Source organism: Engystomops pustulosus, chromosome 4 (genome assembly GCF_040894005.1).
Source record: "Engystomops pustulosus chromosome 4, aEngPut4.maternal, whole genome shotgun sequence".
In the NCBI taxonomy this organism is placed as follows: domain Eukaryota; kingdom Metazoa; phylum Chordata; class Amphibia; order Anura; family Leptodactylidae; genus Engystomops; species Engystomops pustulosus.
Genome location: NC_092414.1, coordinates 75,965,990 through 75,987,858, shown reverse-complemented (window position 1 = coordinate 75,987,858; position 21,869 = coordinate 75,965,990). Strand labels below are relative to the sequence as shown.

At 44.7% G+C, this 21,869-nt stretch overlaps 1 protein-coding gene across 3 annotated transcripts in view; it reads left to right on the top strand.

The window, feature by feature from the left end:
• LOC140126660 (sodium-coupled monocarboxylate transporter 1) overlaps positions 1-15,511 on the top strand; it is a 71,442-nt gene extending 55,931 nt beyond the window's left edge. For all 3 annotated transcript variants that reach the window (XM_072146366.1, XM_072146365.1, XM_072146364.1), the window contains 3 exons: positions 2,705-2,808; positions 13,350-13,444; positions 13,943-15,511. In XM_072146366.1, coding sequence (XP_072002467.1) covers positions 2,705-2,808; positions 13,350-13,444; positions 13,943-14,089 — 346 coding nt within the window. In that variant the 3' untranslated portion in view covers positions 14,090-15,511. The remainder of the gene's footprint in view (positions 1-2,704; positions 2,809-13,349; positions 13,445-13,942) is intronic.
• The last annotated feature ends 6,358 nt before the right edge of the window (positions 15,512-21,869 follow it).

The window sequence follows — 21,869 nt, the reverse complement described above, 5'->3', positions numbered from 1 at the left end:
TTGATTTATGGTAAACCTGATGAGAATTCCTCTTACATGTTTCTAACCATTCAGAAACAATTTCAAAGATTCACATTAAGAAATCAGGCTGCTTGTCTGACATGTCTGATTTATGTGCAAAGAAAACAAGCCAGTCTGAAGTTAGTGTAAGAAAGTGTACAAATGTTTCATTTTAGTCCATTATAGATGCAGTGCATTAATTTTAAAATCCTCCTGAAGATGTACATAGCCATTAATGTTTTGGGTGACAATGGTTATTTACAATCTTAGACCCACAACCACCACCCACCTGTCATTGGGAACAGGATCCGTCTATATTGTAGCAGGTTCTGCATTACACAGAAATGGGTCTTTAAATGCTACAAACAAATGACTGTGTAGTCAGAGAAGGGACAAATAAGAGTCATGCTAGGATTTCTCCCTCTGGCTTAATTAAGACCAAATACTCCAGGTACATTGTCTGGGTGACACCTACTGAAAGTGCGTTATAAGGATGAATGTGGATGTGAGAAATTAGTCAAACTAGGATTTGAGATGTTCTCCTTAGATCATTGTTATGCTGCATGCTAAGCGCTTTTTTTTTAAAAACCGAATCTCCCAAAATATACAAGGACACCATTGTAGCCTTGTCACTAAATAACAGTCTGTGGGTCTAAATATTCATGGTATGTTTAATTTAAGAGACTTTTTGTGCTCTACAAACTAAATGCATAGAAATGAGATAGGCTAGCGCACTGGTGGCAAACCTATGGCACAGCCATATCTGTGAGCACCTAGCGCTCTTTTAAAGCAACACTTCCTGGGTTTCCGGAAGAGAAAGGAGGTGTGGGCAGGACTGGATTATTATTGGAGCTCCTTGCCCATGATTCTTTCTGTACAGGGGGACCCTGGAGGGAAACTACAATGACAGTCTGAAGTTCCCCTCCTTTGTTCAACTTTATTGGTGTCCTCAAGTCACCAATGTGGTGTTGGCACTTTATGACTTATAAGTTCATTTTTGGCTATAGTTTGGGCACGCAGCCTCTAAAAGGTTCACCATCATTGGGCTAGGGTGTGACACATGACATTCCTACTGGCTGCCAGAAGCTGCTACACATTGGATGAAGCCAGAAACTGATACTGTAGCTCCTTAGACTGTGTAGAGGCTCCCATCTATTGGTCTGATCCCATGGGCCAAACATAGTGCACTTGACAGAAATATGATGCAAGTACTGTCTGCTGGCTGACCTACCTCTCAGGTACTGTAACAACTATTTAAAGGGAACCTGTCACCAAGAATGTGATTTTTAGTTGGTGACAGGTTTCAAAATATGCTATGTTGATTTTAAAAATGCCTTTTGTCAGCATTCTGAATCGTTTCATTTGTTTATATAAGTTTAATTCAATTTACCTGGCTCCCTGCCAGCAACATGTGGTGAGTCCCCCACTGCACACTGTAGCAGTGCCCGGCAAAAATGTTTTAAAAAGCTGATCAGTTTGGGTGCTGGGTGTCACACTGACAATTAGTGATATATTCTATGCAGAGCCTTGAAAATTCCTTTAAGAACTCACAGCCCTAAACACAAAGGTTTCTTCAGATTTTCTAATCTGAATATAACAGGTTTTTAGTAACAATTTAGTAAGTCTGTGATAATGCTTTTGTGTTACATTGAATACTAACTGTATAGATGGAAGATAATGTTATTTTGTATATGGTACTTTTTCAAGTTTTTAATCACTTTGCTTTATTGCAAGAAAAAAAGAAAACATTTAGTTTGCTTTTTTTTTTACATATAGACAATAGGGGTTATTTATCATTAGGCGGCTCCTTGGGACAGTGCTATGTCTATTTTGGAGCTCTGCCACCCATCAGATTAATTGAAGTGGCTTTGGCCCTTTAATAAGTGTGCTTATGGTTTGCTTTCTGACTAGTATTTTTTTCCAAAACGTCTCAAAATTCTGGAGTAGCTGTGATGCTATGTTATGCTGTTGCTGTTATGCACAGGCAGTCCCCGGGTTACATAGAGGATAGGTTCTGGAGGTTTGTTCTTAAGTTGAATTTGTATGTAAGTCGGGACTGTATATTTTATAATTGTAACCCCAGACAGAATTTTTTTGTCTCTGGGACAATTGGATTTTAAAAATGTTGGATTATCATAAGAACCCGGATTAGCAATAAAGATTAATTGCAGACACCTTTGATAACTGTTATAGCTGTTTATTGTAGCCTAGGGCCAAAGTACAATAAATTAGTAACATCCAGAGGGCCGTTTGTAACTAGGGGTCGTCTGTAAGTCGGGTGTTCTTAAGTAAGGGACTGGCTGTATCTGGCTTTGCACGGTGTTGCACTAGCAGTAAATCTTTGTTGATGCCAGATTAATGAAGTGAAACAGCCATGTGAGACTTTAAGCAGTGAAAAGTTCCAAAAACCTTGATGAGACTTTTTTGAGACTTTTTAACTCCAAAAAAATCTGAAGAAACACAATGGGGCATATTTATCAAGCTGTCTGAAAGTCAGAATATTTCTAGTTGCCCCTGGCAACCAATGACAGCATCCCTTTAAAATATTCATGAGCACTAATGAAATGAAAGCTGAGCTGTGATTGGTTGCCATGGGCAACTAGAAATATTCTGACTTTCAGACAGCTTGATAAATCTGCCCCAATGACTGTGTAATTTTGGATATGATGTTTTTAAAATCTGTTTCTATTTGTTTTTTTCCCAGACCTGAATTGGCTGATAATTGGTATTCTTTGTCCTATCTATACTTCAGCACCATCGGTACAATAATTACTATTATTATTGGAATTATAGCCAGCCTGCTATCTGGTAAGAAAAACTAATGATAATAGATATTGGAATAATGATAAATATATAGAGTAGAAGCATAAGACACAATTTAGTTCTTAGAAAAGTTGTGTTCTCCAAAACCATCAAAATGAAGCATGATAAATCAAGGATCCTTACTAGAGATGAGCGAACATGCTCGTCCGAGCTTGATGCTCGGTCGAGCATTAGGGTACTCGAAACTGCTCGTTACTCGGACGAATACTTCGCCCGCTCGAGAAAATGGCAGCTCCCGCCGTTTTGCTTTTTGGCGGCCAGAAACAGAGCCAATCACAAGCCAGGAGACTCTGCACTCCACCCAGCATGACGTGGTACCCTTACACGTCGATAGCAGTGGTTGGCTGGCCAGATCAGGTGACCCTGGGATAGACTAGCCGCTGGCCGCGCTGCTCGGATCATTCTGTCTCTGGATGCCGCTAGGGAGAGAGCTGCTGCTGCTCAGGGAAAGCGTTAGGGTGTTCTATTAGCTTACTGTTAGGCAGGAGTGATTCTCAAAGAACCCAACAGCCCTTCTTAGGGCTACAATAACGTTCTACTTTTTTTATTTTAATTTGCATCTTTTACCATTTTGTGAGGAATTAGCAGGGGGACTTGCTACCGTTGTGTTTAGCTCTTAGTGGCACACATATCCATAGCAAAGACCGAAGTGGGAAAATTCAGTAGGGGTTGGATTTCTATTAGGCAATAACTCAGTGTCATCTCATCTGGCATAGTACTGTGCTTCCTTTGATACTTGGCTAGAAAATAGCCATAGGAGAATACAAACAGCTTCTTGAAGCCTACAGTAGCGTTCTATATATTTGATTTCTGGTTGATCTGCTGGTGACTGTAGTTTCTGCAGTGCATGTACTTGCCAATTCTGAGCAATTTGTAGTGGGACTTGCGACCGCTGTGTTCTGCGCTTAGTGGCGCACATATCCATAGCAAAGGCTGAAGTGGCAAAATTCAGTAGGGGTTGGATTTCTATTAGGCAATAACTCAGTGTCATCTCATCTGGCATAGTACTGTGCTTCCTTTGATACTTGGCTAGAAAATAGCCATAGGAGAATACAAACAGCTTCTTGAAGCCTACAGTAGCGTTCTATATATTTGATTTCTGGTTGATCTGCTGGTGACTGTAGTTTCTGCAGTGCATGTACTTGCCAATTCTGAGCAATTTGTAGTGGGACTTGCGACCGCTGTGTTCTGCGCTTAGTGGCGCACATATCCATAGCAAAGGCTGAAGTGGCAAAATTCAGTAGGGGTTGGATTTCTATTAGGCAATAACTCAGTGTCATCTCATCTGGCATAGTACTGTGCTTCCTTTGATACTTGGCTAGAAAATAGCCATAGGAGAATACAAACAGCTTCTTGAAGCCTACAGTAGCGTTCTATATATTTGATTTCTGGTTGATCTGCTGGTGACTGTAGTTTCTGCAGTGCATGTACTTGCCAATTCTGAGCAATTTGTAGTGGGACTTGCGACCGCTGTGTTCTGCGCTTAGTGGCGCACATATCCATAGCAAAGGCCGAAGTGGCAAAATTCAGTAGGGGTTGGATTTCTATTAGGCAATAACTCAGTGTCATCTCATCTGGCATAGTACTGTGCTTCCTTTGATACTTGGCTAGAAAATAGCCATAGGAGAATACAAACAGCTTCTTGAAGCCTACAGTAGCGTTCTATATATTTGATTTCTGGTTGATCTGCTGGTGACTGTAGTTTCTGCAGTGCATGTACTTGCCAATTCTGAGCAATTTGTAGTGGGACTTGCGACCGCTGTGTTCTGCGCTTAGTGGCGCACATATCCATAGCAAAGGCCGAAGTGGCAAAATTCAGTAGGGGTTGGATTTCTATTAGGCAATAACTCAGTGTCATCTCATCTGGCATAGTACTGTGCTTCCTTTGATACTTGGCTAGAAAATAGCCATAGGAGAATACAAACAGCTTCTTGAAGCCTACAGTAGCGTTCTATATATTTGATTTCTGGTTGATCTGCTGGTGACTGTAGTTTCTGCAGTGCATGTACTTGCCAATTCTGAGCAATTTGTAGTGGGACTTGCGACCGCTGTGTTCTGCGCTTAGTGGCGCACATATCCATAGCAAAGGCCGAAGTGGCAAAATTCAGTAGGGGTTGGATTTCTATTAGGCAATAACTCAGTGTCATCTCATCTGGCATAGTACTGTGCTTCCTTTGATACTTGGCTAGAAAATAGCCATAGGAGAATACAAACAGCTTCTTGAAGCCTACAGTAGCGTTCTATATATTTGATTTCTGGTTGATCTGCTGGTGACTGTAGTTTCTGCAGTGCATGTACTTGCCAATTCTGAGCAATTTGTAGTGGGACTTGCGACCACTGTGTTCTGCGCTTAGTGGCGCACATATCCATAGCAAAGGCTGAAGTGGCAAAATTCAGTAGGGGTTGGATTTCTATTAGGCAATAACTCAGTGTCATCTCATCTGGCATAGTACTGTGCTTCCTTTGATACTTGGCTAGAAAATAGCCATAGCAATAGGATAGCATTGTTTGGTTTTAAAAACTCAAAAAAAAACAAAAAACACAAAAAAAAAAAAAAAAACACAAAAAAAAACAAAAAAAAGTAAAAAAAAAAATAAAGTTATAACTCTCATTTTAAAAATGTTTAACCCGAGGGCTAGGGGTAGAGGACGAGGGCGGGGACGTGGGCGTCCAACTACTGCAGGGGTCAGAGGCCGTGGTCCTGGGCGGGGTGAGACACCACCTGCTGATGAGGGAGCAGGGGAACGCCGCAGAGCTACACTCCCTAGGTTCATGTCTGAAGTTACTGGGACTCGTGGTAGAGCACTGTTGAGGCCAGAACAGTGCGAACAGGTGATGTCGTGGATTGCTGACAATGCTTCGAGCAATTTGTCCACCACCAGTCAGTCTTCCACGCAGTCCACCCATGTCACCGAAATCGCCACTCCTCCAGCTCCTGCACCTCAGCCTCCTCCCCCCCAGTCTGCCCCCTCCCAGGAAAATTTGGCATTTGAACCGGCATACTCTGAGGAACTGTTTTCTGGACCCTTCCCACAGTCACAAACCACTTGTCCGGTTGCTGCTGAGCAATTTTCCGATGCCCAGGTTTTCCACCAGTCACAGTCTGTGGGTGATGATGACCTTCTTGACGTAGTGGAAGTGTGTAAAGAGGTGTCCGACGATGAGGAGACACGGTTGTCAGACAGTGGGGAAGTTGTTGTCAGGGCAGGAAGTCCGAGGGGGGAGCAGACTGAGGGATCGGAGGATGATGAGGTGACAGACCCAAGCTGGGTTGAGAGGCCGGGTGAACACAGTGCTTCTGAGACGGAGGAGAGTCCTCGACCTGAACAGGTTGGAAGAGGCAGTGGTGGGGCCAGACGGAGAGGCAGGGCCAGAGCTGGTGCATCAGCGCCACTGTCAACTAGTGAAGCTCCCGTGGTGAGGGCTCTTGCGGCGAGGGCTAGATCTTCAGAAGTGTGGAGGTTCTTTAAGGAAACACCGGATGACCGACGGACTGTGGTGTGCAACATTTGCCAAACCAGGCTCAGCAGGGGTTCCACCACTACTAGCTTAACTACCACCAGTATGCGCAGGCATATGAATGCTAAGCACCCCACTCAGTGGCAACAAGCCCGTTCACCTCCGGCCGTGCACACCACTGCTCCTTCCCCTGTGTCAGCTGCTAGTCAGCCCCCTGCCCAGGACCCTGCCACAAAAACCCCATCGTCGCCTCCACGATCCTCCACAGCATCCACCAGCGTTCAGCTCTCCATACCCCAGACGCTGGAGCGGAAACGCAAATATAGTGCAACCCACCCGCACGCCCAAGCCCTTAATGTGCACATCTCCAGATTGCTTAGCCTGGAGATGCTGCCCTATAGGCTAGTAGAGACCGAGGCCTTTCGCAACCTCATGGCGGCGGCCGCCCCTCGGTATTCGGTCCCCAGCCGCCACTACTTTTCCCGATGTGCCGTCCCAGCCCTGCACCAGCACGTGTCAGACAACATCATCCGTGCCCTGACCAACGCCGTTTCTGACAAGGTCCACCTGACCACGGACACGTGGACGAGTGCTGCCGGGCAGGGCCACTATATATCGCTGACGGCACATTGGGTTAACTTGGTGGAGGCTGGGACCGAGTCTGACCCTGGGGCTGCTCATATACTGCCGACGCCGAGGATTGCGGGGCCTACCTCGGTCCAGGTGTTTCAGGCCTACTATGCCTCCTCCTCCTCCCACCCCTCCTCCACCTCCTCCTCCGAACTACCATCCGTGGGCACGGCGCCATCAGTCGGTAGCTCTAGGCACAGCAGCAGTGCCGTCGCTAAGCGACAGCAGGCGGTGCTCAAACTGCTGAGCCTAGGCGACAAAAGGCACACCGCCCAAGAGCTATTACAGGGCATCACGGCGCAGACTGATCTGTGGCTGGCACCGCTGAACCTCAAGCCGGGAATGGTTGTGTGTGACAACGGCCGTAACCTGGTGGCGGCTCTGCAACTCGGCAGACTGACACATGTGCCATGCCTGGCCCATGTGTTAAATCTGATAGTGCAGCGTTTCCTCAAGACATACCCCAATCTGTCTGATTTGCTCACGAAGGTGCGCCGCATCTGTGCGCATTTCAGGAAGTCCAGCCCAGATGCTGCCACTCTCAGGGCAGCGCAGCGCCGCCTCCAACTGCCCGCTCACCGACTGTTGTGCGACGTGCCCACGAGGTGGAATTCAACACTGACCATGTTATCCAGAGTTTACCAGCAGCGCAGAGCGATTGTAGACTGCCAGATGTCAACTTCCACCAGAACTGGTAGTCAGGTCAGTCAGCTTCCTCAAGTCTACAATGAGGAGTGGACGTGGATGTCTGATATCTGTCAGGTGCTGAGTAACTTTGAGGAGTCAACACAGATGGTCAGTGGCGATGCCGCCATCATCAGCCTCACCATCCCGCTGCTTGGCCTGTTGAAAAACTCTCTGGTCAGCATGAAGTCGGAAGCTTTGCGCTCGTCACAAGAGACGGGGGAAGAATATTCCCTTGTTGATAGCCAAAGCACCCTGAGGTCTGTTTCTCAGCGCATATCGGAGGAGGTGGAGGTGGAGGAGGATGAGGAGGAAGAGGAGGAGAATGTTGGCGAGACACAAGAGGGGACCATTGTTGAGTCCTTCACTGTTCAGCGTGTATGGGCAGAAGAAGAGGAGTTGGAGGAGTTGGAGGAGGAGGAAATGGACAGTCAGGCCAGTGAGGGGAGTGAATTCTTACGCGTTGGTACTCTGGCGCATATGGCAGATTTCATGCTAGGCTGCCTATCCCGTGACCCTCGCGTTCAAAGAATTTATTCCAGCACCGATTACTGGGTGTTCACTCTCCTGGACCCACGGTACAAGCAAAATCTTCCCACTCTCATCCCTGGAGAGGAAAGGAGTGTGAGAATGCATGAATACCAGCAGGCCCTGGTGCACAAGCTGAAACAGTATTTCCCTTCTGACAGCGCTAGCGGCAGAGTGCGTAGTTCTGCGGGACAAGTAGCGAGGGAGAGTAGGCGAGCAGGCAGCTTGTCCAGCACTGGCAAGGGTACGCTTTACAAGGCTTTTGCCAGCTTTATGTCACCCCAGCAAGACACTGTCACCTGTCCCCAGTCTCGGCAGAGTAGGGCTGATCTTTACAGAAAGATGGTGAGGGAGTACGTAGCTGACCATACCATCGTCCTAAATGATCACACAGCTCCCTACAACTACTGGGTTTCAAAGCTGGACATGTGGCACGAACTGGCGCTGTACGCCTTGGAGGTTCTTGCCTGCCCTGCCGCTAGCGTCTTGTCCGAGCGGGTTTTCAGTGCAGCTGGTGGCATCATCACCGATAAGCGTACACGCCTGTCGACTGACAGCGCTGACAGGCTGACGCTTATTAAAATGAATAAAGGCTGGATTTCTCAGAATTTCCAATCTCCACCAGGTGAAGGAAGCTCAACCTGAATAATTGATCCACTCCTCCTCCTCCTCCTCATTTTCCTCCTTCTCCTCCTCTTTGTACAGTAAAGCAGAGGAAAATGGCTATTTTTTGACAGGGCCCACTGGCTCTTGCTATAGTACTTCATGCATTTAATTTTTCTGGAGGGCCACCTACCCGGTCCTCTGTTTGAAACAATTTTTGTGAGTGCCACATACAGGCACTCAATCTATTCCATTTTTCTGGAGGGCCACCTACCCGGTCCTCTGTTTTAAAAAATTTTTGGGACTGCCACATACAGGCACTCAATCTATTCCATTTTACTGCAGGGCCACCTACCTGCTCCTCTGGTTTGAACAATTTTTGGGACTGCCACATACAGGCACTCAATCTATTCCATTTTACTGGAGGGCCACCTACCTGCTCCTCTGGTTTGAAACATTTTTGGGACTGCCACATACAGGCACTCAATCTATTCCATTTTACTGCAGGGCCACCTACCTGCTCCTCTGGTTTGAAACATTTTTGGGACTGCCACATACAGGCACTCAATCTATTCCATTTTACTGGAGGGCCACCTACCTGCTCCTCTGGTTTGAAACATTTTTGGGACTGCCACATACAGGCACTCAATCTATTCCATTTTACTGCAGGGCCACCTACCTGCTCCTCTGGTTTGAACAATTTTTGGGACTGCCACATACAGGCACTCAATCTATTCCATTTTACTGCAGGGCCACCTACCTGCTCCTCTGGTTTGAACAATTTTTGGGACTGCCACATACAGGCACTCAATCTATTCCATTTTACTGCAGGGCCACCTACCTGCTCCTCTGGTTTGAAAAATGTTTGGGACTGCCACATACAGGCACTATCCAAATTAAATTGTCTCCATAGCAGCCTCCACACGTTGTCTCCATTGCTACCTCCAAAAGTCGTCCATATAGCTGCCTCCATACATCGTCCCTTTATCAAACGAGGTGTGTCAGGCAGAAATTTGGGTTGTTTTCATGGATTCCACATCAAAGTTGTTAACTTTGTCGCCACCCTGCTGTGTAATCCCCAAAATATACTGGCAAACTTTTACCATTTAGGGATATTATTTCAGCGCTTCTTGCGCATCTGTTTACATTCCCCTCACCCGGCATATCCTAAACTTATAAGAACGCTACTACACTTGATCTTATACAAAAGGTTCTTAGAAGTGCTGTTTGGGGAGTAGCCTAGAGACAGGGGCTTGGATTGGCGAAAGCTCGCCTGGCAGCGGAACGCCAGCTCCATGCGCATCATGCGCTTCTTGCGCATCTGTTTACATTCCCCTCACCCGCCATATCCCAAACTTATGAGAACGCTACTACACTTAACTTGGTGCAGGCTGGGACCGAGTCTGACCCTGGGGCTGGTCATATACTGCCGACGCAGAGAATTGCGGGGCCTACCTCGGTCCAGGTCTCAAAGGCCTACTATACCTCCTCCCACCCCTCCTCCACCTCCTCCTCCTCCGAATTACCATCCGTGGGCATGGCGCCATCAGTCGGTAGCTCTAGGCACAGCAGCAGTGCCGTTGCTAAGCGACAGCAGGCGGTGCTGAAACTGCTGAGCCTAGGCGATAAAAGGCACACCGCCCAAGAGCTATTACAGGGCATTCCACATCAAAGTTGTTAACTTTGTCGCCACCCTGCTGTGTAATCCCCAAAATATACTTGCAAACTTTTACCATTTAGGGATATTATTTCAGCGCTTCTTGCGCATCTGTTTACATTCCCCTCACCCGGCATATCCTAAACTTATAAGAACGCTACTACACTTGATCTTATACAAAAGGTTCTTAGAAGTGCTGTTTGGGGAGTAGCCTAGAGACAGGGGCTTGAATTGGCGAAAGCTCGCCTGGCAGCGGAGCGCCAGCTCCATGCGCATCATGCGCTTCTTGCGCATCTGTTTACATTCCCCTCACCCGGCATATCCTAAACTTATAAGAACGCTACTACACTTGATCTTATACAAAAGGTTCTTAGAAGTGCTGTTTGGGGAGTAGCCTAGAGACAGGGGCTTGAATTGGCGAAAGCTCGCCTGGCAGCGGAGCGCCAGCTCCATGCGCATCATGCGCTTCTTGCGCATCTGTTTACATTCCCCTCACCCGGCATATCCTAAACTTATAAGAACGCTACTACACTTGATCTTATACAAAAGGTTCTTAGAAGTGCTGTTTGGGGAGTAGCCTAGAGACAGGGGCTTGAATTGGCGAAAGCTCGCCTGGCAGCGGAGCGCCAGCTCCATGCGCATCATGCGCTTCTTGCGCATCTGTTTACATTCCCCTCACCCGGCATATCCTAAACTTATAAGAACGCTACTACACTTGATCTTATACAAAAGGTTCTTAGAAGTGCTGTTTGGGGAGTAGCCTAGAGACAGGGGCTTGCATTGGCGAAAGCTCGCCTGGCAGCGGAGCGCCAGCTCCATGCGCATCATGCGCTTCTTGCGCATCTGTTTACATTCCCCTCACCCGCCATATCCCAAACTTATAAGAACGCTACTACACTTAACTTGGTGCAGGCTGGGACCGAGTCTGACCCTGGGGCTGGTCATATACTGCCGACGCAGAGAATTGCGGGGCCTACCTCGGTCCAGGTCTCAAAGGCCTACTATACCTCCTCCCACCCCTCCTCCACCTCCTCCTCCTCCGAATTACCATCCGTGGGCATGGCGCCATCAGTCGGTAGCTCTAGGCACAGCAGCAGTGCCGTCGCTAAGCGACAGCAGGCGGTGCTGAAACTGCTGAGCCTAGGCGATAAAAGGCACACCGCCCAAGAGCTATTACAGGGCATTCCACATCAAAGTTGTTAACTTTGTCGCCACCCTGCTGTGTAATCCCCAAAATATACTTGCAAACTTTTACCATTTAGGGATATTATTTCAGCGCTTCTTGCGCATCTGTTTACATTCCCCTCACCCGGCATATCCTAAACTTATAAGAACGCTACTACACTTGATCTTATACAAAAGGTTCTTAGAAGTGCTGTTTGGGGAGTAGCCTAGAGACAGGGGCTTGGATTGGCGAAAGCTCGCCTGGCAGCGGAGCGCCAGCTCCATGCCAAGATCCAACTAACATAGTTTTAACTGCAGCACCTTTAATCTACTACTAGTTCACTGCCTCCATACATGGTCCCCTTATCAAACGAGCTGTGTCAGGCAGAATTTTGGGTTGTTTTCATGGCTTCCATGTTAACTTTGTCGCCACCCTGCTGTGTAATCCACAAAATATACTGGCAAACTTTTATCATGTACCGATATTATTTGAGCGCTTCTTGCTCACCTCCTTTGGTTCCTCTCTGCTACCCATTGGTTTGAAGCCTGAGTCCATTTAGGGTATGTTGCCATGCCTGCCGCTGCTGCCGCTGCCTCTGCATGCCGTCCCCTATAGTGTCAGGGTCAATTATTGGATGTTTTAGATGCTATCTAGCTTCATTCTGTCACTCTGTCATGGCCATGCTGTTGCCCATAATTTTGGCATAATGGTGCGATTATGCAGCCTCAGAGGCATCCATGCATGCTGCCCCTGCTGTTTCCTGTCCATTTCCGTGGTGTTTCCATCCTTTTCTGAGGTTCCCAGGTGTTTGGCCAAGCTTCCCTGTGCAGAGCCTTGGTCCCCTTGAAAAATGCTCGAGTCTCCCATTGACTTCAATGGGGTTCGTTATTCGAGACGAGCACTCGAGCATCGGGAAAAGTTCGTCTCGAATAACGAGTACCCGAGCATTTTAGTGTTCGCTCATCTCTAATCCTTACTGATATATCCAGGCACTATGACTGTGGTAATCTTCTTATATTTGTTATCAAGGATTTAATATCAAATTAGATATTTTTGTAACTGCAAGAATATATGTTACCAGACAAATTGCTTTAAATATTATAATAAGGGTAGACCACACAGTCTTTGTTGAATATGTTGAACCCATTTGTAGAATAGGCAGTTAACCAAATGGTTTGTAGATTATTCACTAAGGTAAAAAAAAGACCAGGAATTAAATGGATTCTTTAGGTAATACTATTTTTTTTTTAATTTGGCTCCTAAACACTTAGAAGTAACATAACAAAGAGTAAATTTGTCTGCTGCACCTCTCACACAGCTCCTAGTCTCTGTTGTGCTACAGCAGCTGAATGGTTATGTGTCTAAGCCTGCATTCCCATGACACTCGTTAGCTCCCGGTAGAGGAGGAGGAGGTGAGCGCTCCTCACCCCCGCCCCTCTCCAAAGAGAAACATGGCGCGCGGTGCCGTATGATGGGGGAAAGATAGGACATGTCCTAACGGTACCGTGCTGCACATGTGCTGCATCGTACCACTCCGTACGGCACCCTGTGCCCATTGCCGGCCTATGCGGGACGTATATACAATGTATATACTTCGGCCGTATATATTTCCCCCAATGGGCGTGTGAATGAGCCCTTAAGGAAGACAGACGACTACTTTTTATAGTGCAGTAAAATCCATTTAGATATCCATGACAGAAAGATGTGAGCACAATTGGGAAATATTGAAGGCTACAATAATAATAGTCTAATTCTCTTGTAAATGTTTTTTTTAACTTATAATAATGTATTATCTTATAGGCGGCTTAAAGCAAAATATAAACCGAGATTTCCTCCTAACATGTCAAGACTTTGACTACCTTAAAGTGTTGCTACCTTCCAGTTGGGGCAAATATGTGAGTTTATAATTTTTAATAATAATTATATTTTTAATTTAAAAATGTATTATAATCATAGCTGTCCTTTGCATAGTGTGAAAAACTTGTAGGATTGTCACGGCCAACTTTTTATGCAGGACATGTACAGGGGGAGTCACTAGAAGAAAGACCACCATTTATTTTAGAAAGGAAAATGAAAATTACATATCTAAATACACCAAAAAGTAATGAGTGAGGGAGGCCTGTCTTTTAAGCAATGACTTGGACATGTCTCCTTACTTCCATATTGGAACAATGGCAAGTTTATCCTATAGAAAGACATTGGGGCACATTTACTAACAACAGTGCAAACTACACTAAATGCAGTTTGCCTGTGCAGTGTTTCCATGTCAAATAGTTTTTCACATGGAATGTTCCCAAATGTTTCAACCTTCTAATAATGAGATTCATTTTTAAGTACGGTAATTAAGCAAATTAATTTTATTAACTCTGCTTATTTCAACATTTTTTTTCCAGAATGAGAAAGAAAAAGTAGAAGGCTTGAACTGGAAGATCCGAGACAGTGATCCATATCCAGATAAAGGGACTGATAATCCTGCTTTCAATCACATGGAACTGTACAGCACAGAACATAATGAGAAAGCCAATGGCATAAACCCATGAGATTCTATAGCGGTCTTAAATAAGACAATAGGGATGAACAAAGAACAACAGATACTGTATCATACTGTCTATATCGTTCTGTGGTAGCCACAGTTTAAGAAGTCGTCTAAAATACATTGAATTATATGTAGATATGAAATTTTTAAGTAGGCAATTTCATTATTTTATTGTCATACATATAGAGAAAGAGAATGTAAATATGAAGGTGATTACATTCAGATACTCAGGGAATTCACAAAAACATAACATAAGAAATGGATTTTTTTTATGATACACTATATTTTGCTAATATTGCTATGTGCATTTGTATTTTGTATAAAGAAAAATGAGATCTTATATTGTGTCCTTTATCACTAGGCTTCATGATAACGAGTGTAGATGGGAAGGTGCATTATAAGATGTCCTAACACTGTCATATGTTTTAGTTACCCTTTATGGGGTAAAAGGACACTTGAAGGGGCCATATCACCTACATATTTTTTTACCAGTTCTGTCAATTAACAATTTTTTTCATCTTCTAAAATTCCATATTTTTTATGATTGTAGACTTTTTTCATTCTGTTGTATGTGCATGATTATGTTGCAGCCCTCTTGCAAGAGCTGCTATTAATGGAAGTCAGAGATTTGGACCACTAAGTTTACTAAAGACTGTAGCTTTTCATTGACTTTTATGACACAGTAGCCTGACTTAATTTTGTGACCTGTGAAGTGGTCATTGAGTAAGGACAAGAAATTACCTGTGATTTGCTTGGTGCCACTACTGCCTATGTCTGCTTAGTGTTGGAGTCACCGACTAACCTTCTAGTATGGGAGATAGCTTTCAGCATGTGTAGTGTTTCCCATTGGGGGAGATATATATAGACCAGTGCAGAGTAGAACTAGACAGTTCTCTACTGCTCCAGATTAATTTTTATTCCTGACGCTGAATGATTAATCTGATGCAGAATAAGACTGGAGAGTCGCACTTTGCACCTTCTATGAGTTGGTCTAGTTTGAGTACCACATTATTGAATTTTCTGACGCACAGGCTATATTGTGCCCAGGCATGCCCCCTAGTTACTGAGGACTGAGGCCCCATTGCGGAGTAGTCAGTAAACAGACTAAAATGCTCTAAAATCTTCAATAAATGTGGCAGACAGCTTTTCAGGTGCAAAGTACCCCAGTTTTCTGACACAGAAAGATTGATACATCTCCCCCATTGTGTCAAAGAGTTGTGTCTACCTTCTAACTAGAGTTCGAGGGTAGACAGCTCAGCTGTTGTTAATGTTAAGAGTAGTTTTTGTTTTGGGGGAAAGATACTTTACATTTACCATTACATGTACTGGATACTGGCCATGTGTTGTCTCAACTCCAAGTTATGTTACTTGTTAGTGAGTAAATCTTTAACCATGTCACAGTAATTATTAAACTCCTTAAAAACAACTTCACATTGTTCCATATTTTATGGGGATTTTACATGTGAAAAGTTGAAAATCACTATTCAAACAAATTCATCTCGTAATAGAGTTACTTGGGTAAGGACACAAGAAGAGTGTGGATGCTGCTTATGTTCAAAGTGTATTGCCTATTTCTAGTTTGGTCCTGAACTTGCCGTAATTTAAAGTGGCAGGTCCAGGCGTCAATGATAAATCGTCAGTGTTAGTGATGGCTTCTAACGCATGAATAACGGACAGTGGTCTCCATCAATACAATCTCCATATGTATCCATATAATATGAATTTAAATATATATGTAAATTACATAAGGGATATTGATTAACAAAATAGGCTTAGAACCTTTACTGATATAAATATGTTCTGAAAAGAAAGTAACAAATTTACATAGGTGGATATGCACTCCCAACAAAATGGTGGATTGGTTCCTAGAGGATCTCTTACCTAGGGTAGCAGTGAGTCAATAGAAAGATAAACTGTTTCATAATTGGGGAATGTTAGGGCTATTCCAAGGAGACAATGCTGTTGTCACCCAGAAATTAACTACAAACTCGGATCACGTAAAAAAAGTAGGATGGGGCATTAGGAGAAACCCGGTTCCCACTGCACCAACGTAAGTGCTTATAATGGCTCGGACGATTTCACATGAAGATGATAGCAAATCTCCAAGGATATGCTTCCTCAGATTATCACTTGGTCATACTGATGTTGTAGGTTGCATAATGTTTGCCACAGCATCACTGGACTATTTCAGAAAATTTGATCTCATTTGGAAAAATTAAAGGAAACATGCTAATTCTGGTATATAGAAATAGCAACGTGTCTGCTCACCCGAAGGTCAGAGGCTTGCATTTGAGTGGTGCCTTGATGGAAGGATCCTGGTCCAATCCTAGGGGCATAAGCAGGATTGATAAAAATGTAGAAAGGTCCACCGGCAACAGGCTAATTTAATAAAAATATTTTATTATGACTAAATAACAGTAGGTGACACGTTTCGGACTGTATTATCACAAGTCCTTATTCATACCTAAGTTTGCTATGAGAAGCACGCCAAGGTAAAGCGGAAGGGAGGAGGAGGAAATCAAAACCTCCCTCTTCTCACCTGGCCAAAGAAAGTCACATGATACAAACAGATACAAGCACATTCACATATAAGCTGGTGAAAGAAAAAGAACAACAAATGTAAAATTTTATGTGTAACAATACATCAGTGAAAAAAGCTAAAGTGTTATAAAACGCTCATCAACGAAAAACATAATTCTAATCCGCTTTACCCCAGGTGCACAGTCTCGAGGAACGCCTTCCACTCCCCTGGGCATAAAAACTTAGAAGCAAATGCACTCACTTGTCAGTATAAAGTTGTACATATTCTTTATTGGCCTTGGATAAAAGCATTAGTTACATACAGACACATAGCAGGAAGATGCCACCTGAAGCGTTTCAGAACTAAGTTAATCTTTAGTCATAGATTGTATAAAATTTTAGTATACATATGATAGATCACTCTTATAATTTTATCCCAGTGAGGAATGGCTGTCTAGCAACAGGATCCACTTAGGATCCATATATAGGGCTTCAACCCGATCACAACCTCTCCTATATATGGGTACATGGTCTATTGCATAGATTGCATGGGTACATGGTCTATTGCACTCATTGTATGAGTACATGGTCTATCCAGTAAGATAACGTGTGCTGGAAATAGTTTTAGGGTTTGCCCCTGTAATGTGTTCTGAGAAGCAATCTTTTAGTATTCAAAAGGCACAACCCACGTATTGGGGTCGGCAGGTGGTGCATTCCACAAGGTAGATGCCAAATGTAATTTCACAATTCATGTAGCAGTGTATTTTAATTTTATGAATTTTAGGTTGCATGAATTTGCAGATTTTGCATCAATTATCGCCGCAACAATAGCAACGATTGAACGTCAACCAAGTGGATATAATATAAATAGTAGTGAAAACACTGGGAGAGAGTGACCTGGCCAAGGCTGGAGCACGTTTGGATACGCAAATGATGCCCTGTGCTAGAATTTCTTTGAGAGTAGAATCACATTATTACACTAATATTGGCAAGTGTTTCTTAACAATACATGTGATAAGATGATATTGCAAACTAAACTGTGTAGAAAAAACAGTTTTTTTTAACTTTAGTATCCATACGGGAAACTTTCGTTGTGCGGCAATGCGAATGAGGTTTAGTGTTAGTTTATTCTCTTCGTTCTATTACATATAGGGGGTCATTTACTAAGGGCCCGATTCGCGTTTTCCCGACGTGTTACCCGCATATTTCCGATTTGCGACGATTTTCCCTGTATTGCCCCGGGATTTTGGCGCACGCGATCGGATTGTGGCGCATCGGTGCCGGCATGCACGCGACGGAAATCGGGGGCGTGGCCGAGCGAAAACCCGGCGTATTCGGAAAAACCGCCGCATTTAAAACAATAAAAGTGTCGCTTGGGACGTGCTTGCCTTCACTCAGCTGGCCTCGGTGTATTCAAGTGCGTTCAGATGCTTTTCAGCGCAGCAGCGCCACCTGGTGGACGGCGGAGGAACTACCTTGATGAATCCCGGCCGGACCTGAATCCACCGCAGAAACCGCGCCGCTGGATCACGAACGGACCGGGTAAGTAAATCTGCCCCATAGTGTGTAATTGTGAGGTGATATTTTTGCATTCCACATTATTGGTGGATGTATCAGAGGAAGCATGTTTGTCTCTCACCAACTCGCCAATGTGTAAACTCCTGATATTATAGCGAATGTGGCAACTATCAGCTGCAAGTAAAGTGTTGCCATTGGTGGGTTTAGGGTAAATACAAGTATGTACCTTATTGTGTTCACTATTGCCTGTAAGTCATACATTGAAAAATGATATGGACTTATTTTCATCTTGAAGGGTGAATTTTAGATTCATGTCATTGCACAACGCCTCACACCACACCACACCAAGAGGCAGTCTTCAATATATCTACCGTAGCATTTGATATGTCTCACAAAAGGGTTATTAACATGAAACGAGAATCTCTCCTCCTATGTGGCCATGTAAATATTGGCCAAGGAAGGAGAGAAGAAAGCTCTCATGGGACATCCGGTCCTTCAGTGAAAAAATAAATTGACAAACATAAAAAAGTTATTTTGAAAAAACAAAACCAAAACAATAAAGTACTTTAAGTTCTCGGTGTATTAACTGTATTTCTGTAAATAATAGGCCACTGCCCTGCCTGCAGCTTGATGAGGTATCGATGTATATAGTGCCGTAACATCTCACGAGACCCAGGAGAAGTCCTTAGACCATGTCATATGTTCTGCAGCAGCAAGGGCTGCCTTAGTGTCCCTGACTGATCCAGGTAGACGAGTGACCAAAGGTTTAAGCAGGCCATCCAGCCATGTGGAAGATGTTCCATAAGTGAAACTACTTGACACGATGGGTAAAAATGTAGGTGAAAAGATGGCTTTGTGCGTTTTTGGCAAAATGAGGGAATTGGGACAAAGTGGATTTTTTTTGGTATTAAGAAATAAAAAGGGTAAATAAAGACCTTCCTGTACAATATTTTCCATTGCCAACCTGACTTGATTGGTAGGATCTGATAGTAGTCTGGAATATGTATTTTCATCCTATAGCATTTTCAATGCTTCCCGATGGTATAGATCTTTATCAAAAACCGTAATAGTGCCAACCTTGTCCAAAGCGTGATTAATGATGTGCGGATTATTCCGGAGTTCCCGTATCACCTTATGTTCACCTTTGGCTAAAGGGAACCTGTCACCAGCCCCGTCGCTTCTAAACCACGAAATATACCTTATACGGGCTGTTAAGTGTTTTACAGCTATGTCTTTATAAACTGCCAGTTCTGCCTTCATCCGGAAAAATAATGTTTTATTCTTGTGTAGCTAGGGGTGAGGTGGGGGAAGCTGCAGTCTAGCAGCAAGCCACCCTCAAGGCCACCTCGTTCTGTAATCCTCGCCTCCTCCCCCCCGTGAAGCTGACTCGGGCCCTGCCCCTGATATTCAGTGCCTCTTCGTCCTCCTGCAGTCACTTTTCAAATATTGCGCATGCGCAGTGCAACTGTCATGCACCCCCAGCTCTGGGCGTACCTGGGCAGGTACTGGGCGTGCTAGCAGCACTGGCGCCATGTACCTGCTAGCCTGCCGATTCACTGCCATAACATGCACTCTACAAAGGTGCATTCGCAGTGTGCGTTTCTCCCTCCAGGTACGCGCAGAGCTGGAGGTGAGTTGACAACCGCACTGCACATATGCTATCTTTGAAAAGTTACCACAGAAGGACAGGGAGGCGCTGAATATCAGAGGCAGGGCCCGAATCAGCTATGTGGAGGGAAGGAGGTGGGGGTTACCGAATGAGGCGGCCTTGAGGGATAGCCAGGGGCGTAACTACAGCGGTAGCAGCCATAGCAGCTGCTATGGGGCCCACAGTGTAAGAGGGCCCCAGTATCTGACCTGACACATTAAAGAATGGAGGATGTGCACCATTATATACATATTATGCAGCACATTGAGCAGCATATTTTTATGTGTGTATGTAAGAGTGTACATTCAGTGGAAGAGAAAGTTATTCATAAACTTTGTCATTAGTTCAGTCATACTAATTCTGGTGTTCTCTGGCAAATCAGGCTATATGGAGGCCAGGCCCTCATACCACCCTAATGGTGTCCTTTTCTGGTTAGAGCAAGCACACCTGTAGCACATTGGGGGTCTTTTTATTGGGCTCTGACAGGGCAATTCCTATTTTTCTTGCACAAAGGAGAAGATGCTTATCCTTCTGCTAGGTTTATCCTCTTCTATGGCTCTGTCCATCTTCCCTTGTGGAAGGCCCATGTCCTTGTATCTGCTCCATGCTACAGAGACTGTGCTGTCTTATGACATCATGTAGACATGAACGTGTCATCATTGAGCAACCTCAAAGGACTGCAGCTATCACCTCATGCTACTAGTTGCACAAGGGCACTGAGGAAAGATAAGGACAATGGAATTACATGGCCACCTCTTGCGAAACTATTTCATTTTTAGCAGTTGCTTGTCCAGTGCATCGAGACAGGTAAAATTGATGCAGAATCGTCCATGCTTCCTAATTAGACAGGTTGACATCCCTAAACTTTAACTGCCATAGGGTTGTTCTGTAGCTCTTTACAGTGCATAATATAATATTTCATACAAGGACCACATTTTTTTAGCATTTTGCTGTTAAATGATTGCATATAAACCGATGTGTTTAGTTAAAAATTATCATATGTGTTATCATATGTGTTTTTCCCAATGTGTTTGCAGTGAATTTGAAAACAATATGCAAATGTCAATAATGAGTTTTAAGGTGTGGAATTATGCAAAAGAGACATTATATAATTGTAGAATATTTTGCATTTGCATAATGATCAGGAATTAAAGTTAGACTGTGAGTAGTGTCAAATGCTATTCCAAATAGTTAATAAGATGGAATCCTAAGAATAGGTCAATAAAAACTTTGTATTCAGTACTAACATGGCTATACGGTGGAGATTTATCATTAGGCAGGATTTTGCACAGATGTCTATGGGGCAGATTTAATTACCCAGTCCATTCGCGATCCAGCGCCACGTTCTCTGCGGTGGATTCGGGTCTTCCGGCGATTCACAAAGGCAGTTCCTCCGACGTCCACCAAGTCTCGCTTCTGCACTGAAGTCCGCCGAGGTCCTCCGGAGTTCACGATCCGTTGCTGGGTGCAGGTAAGCGCGTGTCCAGCGACACTTTTTTTTTAAAAAATGCAGCGGTTTCTCCGAATCCGTCGGGTTTTCGTTCAGCCATGCCCCCGATTTCCGTCGTGTGCATGCCGGCGACGATGCGCCACAATCCGATCGCGTGCAGCAAAAACCTGTGGCAATTCAGGGAAAATCAGCGCAAATCGGAAATATTCGGCGCCTAGTATGACGTCAGCAGCGGCGTGTCATAATATGCGCCTGCCAGCCAGGAGGGGGGAGGGGGAGACAGTGGCGGCGCCCAGCAGAAGAAAGAAGACGGGCGCGGAAGTCTGAAGACGAGCCATGCGGACATGGGGGGGGGGGGGGGGGGGGGTTTGAGCAGCGCTGCACATCGGGGCCACCGGAGGGTGAGTATATAAGTTTATTTTTTGCTATATTCTACTGTGGGCAGGCTGTATTCTACTGGGGGCAGGCTGTATACTACTGGGGGCAGGCTGTATACTACTGGGGGCAGGCTGTGTACTACTGGGGGCAAGCTGTGTACTACTGGGGGCAAGCTGTGTACTACTGGGGGCAAGCTGTGTACTACTGGGGGAAGGCTGTATACTACTGGGGGCAAGCTGTATACTAGTGGGGGCAAGCTGTATACTACTG